The 11577-nt window shown below is 37.8% G+C and overlaps 1 protein-coding gene across 1 annotated transcript in view; it reads right to left on the reverse strand.

The window, feature by feature from the left end:
• LOC111908158 (protein FAR1-RELATED SEQUENCE 5-like) overlaps positions 1 to 628 on the reverse strand; it is a 30765-nt gene extending 30137 nt beyond the window's left edge. Inside the window, exon 1 of the mRNA XM_052765327.1 lies at positions 311 to 628. Within this exon, the coding sequence (XP_052621287.1) occupies positions 311 to 628 (318 nt within the window). The remainder of the gene's footprint in view (positions 1 to 310) is intronic.
• Positions 629 to 11577: the final 10949 nt, after the last annotated feature.

Consider the following 11577-nt stretch of genomic DNA (forward strand, 5'->3'; position numbering starts at 1 on the left):
ATTTTTGTGAGTAAACCCGCTTGTTCTTCCGATTCATCTTCTTCTTCTTTTTCTTTCTCATCTTTTTGCATCTTGAAGACTTGACTTCATGAACAAACCCACTTTCAACAACATGAACATTTTGAGTTTGAGTCAAATCTTTTGGAGTTTGATATTTGTGATTTTCTTGGATCACCGGCTTCCGATAAGGAATCATTCCTTCAAACGAATCACAAGAACACAAAATATCATCAGTTTGAACTCCAATTGAGCATAAAACTTTTTCATCTTGAGAATCAACTTGAACTCCTTTTTCTTGAACATCAAGAACATCACATTGAACTCCATTGTTTTGAACTTCTTTTCCTTGAACATCATGAACACGATGAACATCATCAAGAACAAGTTCTTGAGCTTCACGGCAATTTGCATAATATTCAAGTCTATTTCTTCCCGGTTTACAATTAGCAAGAAGAATTCCTTTTATGACTTCACCATTTCTCTTATTTCTTCGTCTTTCTTGATATGTTGTAATCAATCGATCAAACAAATCTTTGTTTTGATAAATTGGATAACCAATGAAATCTCCCTTTCCATCCCTTTTTCCATTTGACATAAGTGCATCTTCACTTTGCAATCCAACAGTCATTTGATAAAGAATGCATTCAAAAGAAGTGTATACGTATAGAAAAATTTCATTCCGAACCAACCATTGCTCCATAATTGCTTCTTTTCTTTTGAATCAAATGTTATGAACTTGAGTTTTCTAGAGAGAGAAAGTGTAAATCAAGGAGATCTCTAGAGAGAGAAAGTGAATATGAACCAAATTCTAGTGAGAGAAAGTGGTACAAACAAGTATTCTAGAGAGAGAAGGTCGAATTATGGATCAAATCAAGGAAAAATTCGACTTCAAGAACACAAAAACACTCTAATCACGAAGATCCATAAGAACATGAAGAATCACCAAATCAAGATAGCCATCAAGGATCAATTCTTGATGAAAATCAAGAACACCCACTCTGATACCAATTGTAGTGGTGTTGATTATGATGGCATGTGCGGAATTAGGAAAGATATAGTGATTCATCATACAAATCCAAGAACACAAGGAGTAAATAAATCTTTGTAAGCTCTTATTAGATCTAGAATGTTGGGGTACAAAGTTCTTCATTCATGACTTTGTAAATGTTTGACTTTTGTAAAACCCACTTGCATGTGGTGCGTTAGCCTTTAGACCAATTTGTTAGTGAGAGTGAGAGAGAGAGAGACATGTAAACACCTCTATATAAGGTGGGTTTGTCCACTTGTAGAGGTGTGCTTGAGAGATGTAGAAGTGAGTGTGTAAGTGTGTGTTAATTATGTAGTCTAGATCTAGATCTTTTTTGTAACACCATATACATTCAATATATCTCTTAAACACCCAAATCACCATGTTCAATTGTGCAAGCTTTAATTCCGCATGCCAAACCAAGTTCTTTGTCACTACAATTGGTATCAGAGCGGGTCTTCAAGATCAAGGTGATATTTGAAGAACGATTCTCGGTTTGGCAAATTTTGTCACAATTAGATCAATTTTGGTGAGTCTCTCTCTATGATCTCTCTTAATCTCATTAAATTCGTGCGTTGTGTTCTTAATTTTTGATCATTTGACTCGTTGGATCAATTTTTTTTTTTGAAAAACCAATTTGTTGTGATCCAATATTTTTTTTGATCAAGTCCCGATTCAATCATATTCTTTTGTTCAATTCGATTCTCAAATTTTTGTAATTACTCATTGATAATCCGACAATTTTTTTTTTCAATCAAGCCCAAAATCAAAATTATGATTTGCTTAATATTCTTTTGATCCAGATTTGAGCCCAACCAATTTGTTTACTTACTATTCATCGATCAATTCAGCCTAATCCATACAATTTGTTCAATTATTGCTTATTACTCAATTCATCGGCCCAAGATCAACATCAATTTTCAAGAATCAAAATGACCATTACTGTTCATTAATCGATCTTTTAATCCGAAAGCAAATCAATATGGTTTTCTTCCTTTCGTCATAATTGATTAAAGATATTTGCTCATGTCGGATTTTTTTTTTAATTGAAATCGATTTTGAATCTCTCTCATTTACTTTTGCTTCTCGATTTTTATTTCTCACTTCTTTCATCTATTTGAAATCTATTTGAAATCGGAAGTATGAATGCGATTGAAAGTCAAAATTTGACTCTGATCTAGATTGGAATTCGAACATGAACTACAAGAAGAAATTTGAGTTCTATTTTGAAATCAAAATCGTGAGTGTTAATCGAAATCAAACGTATTTTGATTGCTGGAGTTGAAATCGTGGGTCTTCGTTTTGCAATTGATTTGTGATGACGAAAGAGTTGAAATCAAACGTATTTTGATTTGTGATGCCTAATTGATAGTCGAAATCTTTTGCAAAGAAGAGTTGATTCGAAGCCTATGTTTAGTAACGAAATTTCGATTGTTGATTTTGGTTTGTATGTCTAAATTGGAGTCGGTTGTGGGATACTGGAATCGTATTGTTGTTCGAGTAATTGATGATTTTGGAAATCAATTGGAGAAGTCGATTTCAATTTATAATTTGGAATCGAACCTTGAGGATAGATTTGATTCTGAAAGTAGATGGGATTTTTGATGTTTGTGGAGTTTGATTTTTTTTTTTTTATCGATCGTAACTAAGGTTAACTTGGAATTGAAGATGATTGATAAACAGATGACGAAAAATTGATTTTGACTTCGAAGTCTAAGAATGATTGATTTTTGATTTTGAGGTTTGTTCACGAGGTATCGATGGAAGAACAAGAAAGAAGCCAAGGATTTTATCGTTAAAAAATTTGAGGCCGATGGATTATGTTTGAGGAAGATTTCGAAGGGATGGTCACAGATTGTGATTATTGGAGTCGATATCTTAAAGTCAATGGCCTCAGTTAACGAAGGGTTGAAGAAGATTTGGAATAGATTTTCAGTGATGTTTGATTTGAGAAAAACGAAGACTGTGATTTGGATTTGATTCGAAGGGTATGGACAGGAACAGAATTTTGTATGTTGTTGATTTTGGGTTTGGTGAAATGAACGAACAAAGGATGATTATGAAAGAATTTTCAAAGAGTATATACGGCTGAATATACGAAGGGAATTGAACATTCGAATGATTCTCAAGCTCGACAGTATTGTATTCGAAGAGTTAGTTTCGAATGAATGGAAAAGAAGAAAAATCAAAATTTCGAATATGGTCCTTATAATTTCGAATGTTTGACAAAGGAAAAAAGCAGGCTTCGAATGTTGGGGGCAAGGCTTCGAATGATTGGCACATGCTTCAAATAAATTGAAAGAAAGCAACAAGTTTCGAATCTGGTCCCTGAGCCTTCAAATTTGTGACACTTCGCAAATTAAAACAAGTTTCGAATATTTGACACTTTTCATTCGAAATCGAAAAAAAATTTGGTGCATCGAATTTTGTGGGCATGCTTTGTATGTTTGGAACATAAATGGCGGAATTTTCGAAAATAGTCCCTGAGGCTTCGAATGTTTGGCGGTTCATACCCAAATTCGAAAAATGATTGTTTTTGCTGAAAATTGAAGAAAATGCATTTCAGGCCCCTGCAGTTTGTGCAAACTGACACTTTTTACCCAGCTTTGGAAAAGGGGGAGAGTTTTGCATATTTGGCTGTTTTGTGCGCAACGGGTCACTGCAGAATTTTGAAATTGACAATTTCTACCCATTTTTGAGAAATTTTGTCAAAGGCGATCCATGAACGACAATAAAAATTGATTATTTTTTGGGTTTTCCGGATTGAAGCACAAAGTTTATGCCACATGTTAAGGGGGAGTTTTGACACGAAAAAATCTGAATAGAGCACAAAGATTATACAAATGGGTTTGTATACAATTTCTCTCTCTAGTCTAACACTCCAAAATTGACTCTTACATAATGGGAGTCACTCACTTCCTATTTATAGGAAAGACTCAACCCATTTACACATACAAAGAGGAAAGCCTAAAACACTACATCCAAGAGTGACTTTGCACCCTAACAATAACAGCCCTCTCTGGTACTTTAAAAATTCATTATGACACGAAAACTTCCCAGGGGTTCATCCATCTCTGGATTACTCTCGCCCGGGTACGCTTAACTATAGAGTTCTTACGAGATCTGTTTCCCTCACGGCTTTAAAACGCTTGTTACAGGGAAGGTATCCACACCCCTTATAAGGAATGCTTAGTTCTCCTTCCCAATCGATGTGGGATCAGGTGCAGCTAACATGCTTGCCTTTTTGTTATAAGGAATGCTTAGTTCTCATTCCCAATCGATGTGGGATCAAGTGCAGCTAACCCGCCCGCCTTTTTTGTAACACCCTCCTATGGCACGTATCACAATATTGTCCGTTTTGGGCTCCCGGTGCGAAAATTTACCAGGGGGTCACCCATCCTTGGATTGCTCTCGCATGGCCACGCTTAACTGCAGCGTTCTTATGGGATCTGCTGCTCTTATGGCTTTAAAATGCATTGTGACAACGAAGGTATCCACACCCCTTATAAGCAATGCTTCGTTCTCCTTCCAAGCCAATGTGGGATCAGGTGCAACCCACATTCACCCCCCATTATAGGGTTCAACATCCCCATCGAACACATCGACCCATGCCCCTGCTCTGATACCATTTGTAATATCCCCCTCTGGCACGTATCACAATATTGTTCGCTTTGGGCTCCCGACGCGAAAACTTCCCAGGGGGTAACCCATCTCTGGATTGCTCTCGCCCGGACACGTTTACTGTTGAGTTCTTATGGGATCTGTTGCCCTCACGACTTTAAAATGTGTTGTAATAAGGAAGGTATCCACTCCCCATATAAGGAATGATTCGTTCTCCTTCCAAGCTGATATGGGATCAGGTGCAACCCACTTTTACCCCCCCCCCCCCCCCCCATTATAGGGTTCGATGTCCCTGTCGAACATATCGACTCGTATCAAAATATTGTCCGCTTTGGCCTCCTGGCATGAAAACTTCCTAGGGGGTCACCCATCCCTGGATTGCTCTCAACCGGGCACGCTTAACTGCAAAGTTCTTATGAGATTTTCCGCCCTCATGTCTTTAAAACGCGTTGTGACAGGGAAGGTATACACATCCCTTATAAGGAATGTTTCATTCTCCTTCCAAGCCGATGTGGGATTAGGTCACAACACGTTTTAAAAGGCGTGAGGGCAACAACAGATCCCATAAGAACTCTACAGTTAAGTGTGCCCAGACGAGAGCAATCCAGTGATGGGTGACCCCCTGGGATGTTTTCGCGTCGGGAGTGTTAGGCGTGTCAAACCCAACAAATAAAGGGGTACAAAATGACTCCAAAAACATTGTTACTTTGCAGTAAAAATGTAATACAAGGTAAGTAGGGTCGATCCACAGAGACACGGGACAAGTGTTTATACCTTTTTGCATAAGGTACAAATATGGTCACAGAAAGGGTGTATATGCAATGATTTATACAAGAGACTAAAGAAATAAGTAAATGATCGATTAAACAAATCAAATTCAAGATTTGTAAGGACTCCAACTCTATGCAAGACAATTTAGCAATATGATTCCATGGATGAAATGATATTTGTTCAATTTAATCTAACTTGGTACTTGGAAGTGCTAACAAGCTCTAACACTTCCCATTCACCACATTGTCAAATTCAAAACAAGCTCTTTGAAAATAACCTAACCTACTAATTTAAGTCTAAACAAGCTCTTAGATATAAATCAAAAGGTTGCAATAAGATTTACGTGAATCTTCCCAACAACATTCAATACTCCTTACAAACTCGGGAGTGTAAGAATGTGTGAATATGACTTACACTAGATTTATTCTAAAGAAATCAACTTAGTGCTTGTTACTTGCTCTATTTCACAAAACAATTACAGATTTTGCAAAATAGATAACTTGAATAATTTAACCATAATTCAAATGGCCAATAAGAACTAAAATTAAAATCAAAAATTCGATTGAAAGGAAATCAAATTCACTAGATAGAAATTAGAAACAAACATCAAATCACATGATTGAAATCAAAACTAAAAATCAAGACATAAAGTTCGAGAATCTAGGGTTCTAACCACACATGACTAGAACAAGAACACAAATCTAGAAAAAGAAATTAAAGTTCTTACAAAATGAAATCCAAATGTTTCCAACTGTTAATCAACTCCAAAATCTTTAAGAAAATCGCCTAGAAAATGTTAATCAACTCCAAAATCTACAAAATGAAAGCTCCCATAACCGACATACCAGAAAATGAATTTGGTTGCACCCTTTTAAGAAAGATGAAAAATTGTTTTTTAACCCACGTCCACGTTTACACGACACACATAAATTAACATTGTCGTTTACATGACCTGTATAATTGCAAAAGTAGACTGCTCAGATTGGCTGTGTCTTCAAAGTACGTTGCTGAGTATGCTCAATTACACGACCCGCATAAACTCAAGGCTATAGTTTACACGGCCCGCGTAATTCCCTGAATTTTCAAAATCTTCAATTCTTCAATATCTTCATCCCCGGTGCTTCGCAAGTCCTGAAATCTTGCCACGTCTTTTATTCACCTCCTCAAGCGCGATCCCGTCTCCAAAAGTCCCTGAAATATCACAAAAGTGTGAGAGTGAAATAATGTTATGGAGAATCCTGAAAAACATGTAAAGTGCATGAGATTAAGCCTAGATGCAATGCACTTTTATGAAATAAAACTACAAAATGGGTGCATGAAAGACACCTAACATGGAGCCCATGATACGTGCTAGAGGGGGGATGTTACATCATATTTTCCCATGTTGTTGCTCATTCCTTTACCCATGTATTCACCATAAATGCTCTTCAATAGATTTCGTTTGGGATTAATATAATTGTCAAGGATAACTAATATGGTGTAGCATAAAGAGGATATGTATACCTCTAAACATACCGAACAAGCAAATATACTGAACCAATATATATACCGAACTGGTATATATATAGCCGACCAATGCATATACCGAACTGGTATATATATACTGAACTCACATAAGTACCATGAAGAAAGCAAACCAACGATTGAAGTACAATATGAAGTCGCAACAGTATCAACAGTACATGGGAACTCTACATATACATCCTGCACAAGGAAGTATGATTTATGGGTTCTCAAACCAACTAAGAACAACTGGCCTTCGGTATACAAGTACAACAACATGTACCTTCGGGTATACGGTCATAAATACCATAAAACGACCATATAGTTCGGGGTAAGAGAAGGTCGATACTTTTTTATCCTTCAACAATAAATAGGTAATTAAGTACAATTCGATGAGCTACGCACACAACACCTTTCACATACTCTAAATCAATTCTATAACTATCTTTACAATTACCAATTGAAGTCTCCACTGACTTTATCATCGGAGTGTTGGCCCGGGATACGTTCCCATTCAATCAACTTATGAATTGTTTGTATTCTCCAGGTTAATTGATATACTTGAGTAAGCATAACTAGAGTAATCAATAGAAGACAGACCCGGTGGTGCATCAAGTGGCGCCATCTGTGGTACCTCGCTACAAATGGTCGACATAAACACACTAGTAATTAGCATGAGTCTCGTCATGAGAATGCAAAACATCGAAGGCTTGGGGAAACCCCACAGGTTGCTACCATGGTACGACATCAAAACGTGATGACAGGAGATGTAGCCGACGATGAAGAAGTGAATCTACAAAACAAAACGAAAAAAGTGTTAGAGTTGGAAGAGTTTGAAGCTTATGAAAGCTTTAGAACCATGATAAAATTACAGAATGAAAAGAAACTACAGAAATAAAAAGAGTAGGATTGAGTTTCTCTTCATACAGATGACACGAAGGACTCATACGATAAAGAGGAAGGAGTAAGAGAGTACGAGAAAAAATCAAACCGAAAAGAGGTAAGTTCTGACCATGTGGAGACCAGGAAAGACAGTCACATGGCCAGGAAAACCCCCCAGAGGTCGTAGAAGCGAAACAGTACCAACAAGATTTTAAGAATCTAAACTTCCGGTCTCCCTTCATAGATGACATCAACAAAGCACCCATCCCCAAAGGACTAAAGGGACTGAGGATACCACCTTATGATGGAATGGGGGATCCAGACGATTATGTATCAAAATTTCAATGGGCCATAAAAATGATTCTAATGGATCCAAAGTGGTGGAAATTATATTTCACATGAACACTAGACGGATCTGCTAGATACTTGCTTTCAAGTCTGCTGCCTCGAAGTATAGGGAGCTTCAAGGAGCTATTCCAAAAATCCTGCAACAGTTTCATTCAACAACGAAGATTCCAGCAATAGGCACATGCAATATTTGCTTGCAGACAACGTGAGGGAGAGTCAAATAAGGCAAACTTCAAGAGATTTAACGAAATCAACAAAAAAAGGCCAACTAGGGATGATCCCATGATCATTGCACCATTCACTTACGGCCTCCTAGAAGGGGATCTATTTCGGAAATTAGTTGGATGGTAATGGGTCAATGTTGAAGAAATGATATGCAAGGTTAACAGATTCTTAAGACAAGAAGCAAAAAGTGCAGAAAAGGAAAGAATGGATGGCAAAGTCATGATGGGAAAAGGAAATTCGTAGGAACGGATCAAACCATACTTGCCGCAGTTCAACAATTTACCTCGTTACAGCCAAAATAGAAAACCATACTATAATGGAAGAAGCATACGAAATGATTGTTTCCAACCATACCAACAAGAGACGCATAAAGCATTTAGTCCACGAAGTCCGAATAAGGGTAATGCCGATGGAAACAAGAAATATCCTCGGGACCCGAACAAATACTGTAACTTTCACAAAAAGTTGGGTCATGCCATAGAAGATTGTGAAAGTCTCAAAAGAGAGAATGAGAAAAATTGGTCATTAAAAATAAGACAACGAAGCGGGAAGAAAGGAGAGGCACTGATGTACGACACCGAAATTGCCATGATACAAGGTGGAGGGGGAAGCAAGATTAAACCAATGACGAAACGGAAGATAAACAATATTGAATTTAATCACCACGACCAGATAACCATTGACCATCAGGGAACCGAACCCATAATAATCAAAGAAACAATAGGATGAACATTGATTCGAAGGGTTTACATAGATAATGGAAGTTCAGTTAATATCAGGTATGAGAATTGCCTAAAAGGTTTACCTACATATATTTAAAAATATCCCATACCAATGACACCGACAGTAGTAGGATTTGTTGGTCAATCCGTATGGCCCGCACGGAAGATCTCGCTACCTTTTATGCTAGAAGACTATAGAGGGAACATCCGGAAACTATCCTAATCGAGTTTATCGTCATAAGGGCGCCGTCTCCTTACAACATGTTGTTAGGAAGAACTGGACTGGAAATTACAAGCATTCCCATCCACAGTCCATGACCTACTGAAATTCCCTACAAAAGAAGTAGTGGCAATAATCCAAAGCCAAACATCGAGTACCCGTGGGCATAGTCATGTTGTTCAACTTGACCTAGTGAAACCAATAAACGAAGAAAGGAGTGCTTTAGTGAACAATGAGGAGGTGATGGTCAATGAAAAATACAAAGATTAGAGGGTGAAAATAGGTATCGAAGTACCTGAAGCCGTGCAAAAAGTTTTGATTGATATCCTGAAGAAATATGCAGATGCATTTGCATGGAAACCTTCAGGCATGATAGGGATACCTTGATCTATGATAGAGAATCTTTTGAACATCAACCCTTCATACGTTCTCATCAAACAGAAAAAACGCATCATGGCTAAAGAAAGGAACGAATTTGTCAATAAATAGGTCAAAGCTCTGGTGGAAGTTGGAGTTATGAGAGCGACATAGTTCCCGAAGTGGATTTCCAACCTAGTGTTAGTAAAGAAATTGGATGGCATAATGCGGATGTGCATCGATTTCACTAATCTTAACAAAGCATGACCAAAGGATAGCTACCCCTCCCGGAGATCGAGCGAAAAATTGAGTCGGTTGGAGGGTTCAACTGGAAATCCTTCTTGGATGCATACAAAGGCTACCACCAGCTAAAAATGGTTGTGGCTGATGAAGACAAAACAACCTTCCACACCGAAGAGGGAACATTTTGTTATACATAAATGCCTTTTGGATTGCTGAAAATAAGAGCATCATACCAGAGGTTACTGGTTAAGGTGTTTGAACAACAAATTGGGAGGAATGTCAACAAATTGAGTTTCATGTTGGTTTATTGCAGTCTCTTCAGGGTTTCCTCCACATGACTCGATGCTAGTGGTTAGTCAAATTAAAGGCAAGCATGAAGCAAAGGAAGAACACATCCAGAAGTATTTGGCTCAATCGCCGGCGTGGAAAAAAAGTTTCGAGAATTCAAAATTACACAAATCCCACAGTCAAAAACAAAGAAGCAGACGCCTTGAGCAAGTTATCTTAGGTAGTATTCAACCATATCTCGAAAAAGGTTCTAGTGGAAGTATTGCCAAAAAATAGCATCGAAGAACTGACTATAGAAGTGATGATGTTAACGTAAGAAGAAGATTTGTGGACGACACCATACATTCTTTTCCTATAGAAAGGAATATTACTAAAGGATGAAAAGGATGCCCGAAAAATACGAATAAACGCACCAAATTATACTATGTATGAGGATTAACTATATCAGAAAGGTTACTCCACCCCATGGCTAAAGTGTATCACAAATAAAGAAGAAAAGGTTGTCATAAGTGACATACATTCGGGCATCTGTGGGGCACACGTAGGGTCGAGGACAATTACTCAAATGGTCATTCGAACAGGGTACTTCTGGCCCTCCATGACCCATGATACGAACACGTTCATAACAAAATGTCATGACTGCAAAATCCAATCGAATGTACCTGAGCTACTACTTGCATATATGACAAGCATCACTAGTCCTTAGCCTTTTTCCAATGGGATATAGACATTGTCGGTCCTTTTCCCTAAGCACCAGAAAGACTAAAATTCCTAATAGTGGTGGTAGACTATTGTACCAAATGGGTCGAAACAGAGGCAGTGGCGATAATCTCAGGAAAGAATGTTATAAATTTTTTCTGGAGACATATTATTTGTCACTTCGGCCTACCACACACAATCATAAGTGACAATGGTAAGCAGTTCGCCGATAACCCTTTCAAGAAATGGTGCTAGGAAAAGGGGATCAAACAAAACTTTACCTTAGGGGCACACCCTCAAGCGAACGGTCAACTTAAGGTCACAAATCGAACCTTAGTAAAAAGAATCAAAAAAAGTTGGGAAAGGCTAAGGGGAATTAGACTGATAAGTTACAAAGTGTGCTTTGGGCATATCAAACAATAGTGCGTACACAAACGAAGGAAACTCCATTTATTGTGGTGTATGGAATAGAAGCAGTCATTCCAATTAAAGTAACCACAAGGACCACACGGACGAGCAACCCTCAAGAACATTCAAACAAGGCAAACTTGCGAACTAACCTGGATTTGTTGGAAGAAAAAGAGAAGAGGAAGCTATACATCAAGAAAGTTATAAAGTCATGAATGAAAGATACTACAATGCCAGGGTCAAAGGAACAACGTGTAGGATCA

This window comes from Lactuca sativa, chromosome 1, assembly GCF_002870075.4.
Source record: "Lactuca sativa cultivar Salinas chromosome 1, Lsat_Salinas_v11, whole genome shotgun sequence".
NCBI classification, from domain to species: Eukaryota; Viridiplantae; Streptophyta; class Magnoliopsida; order Asterales; family Asteraceae; genus Lactuca; species Lactuca sativa.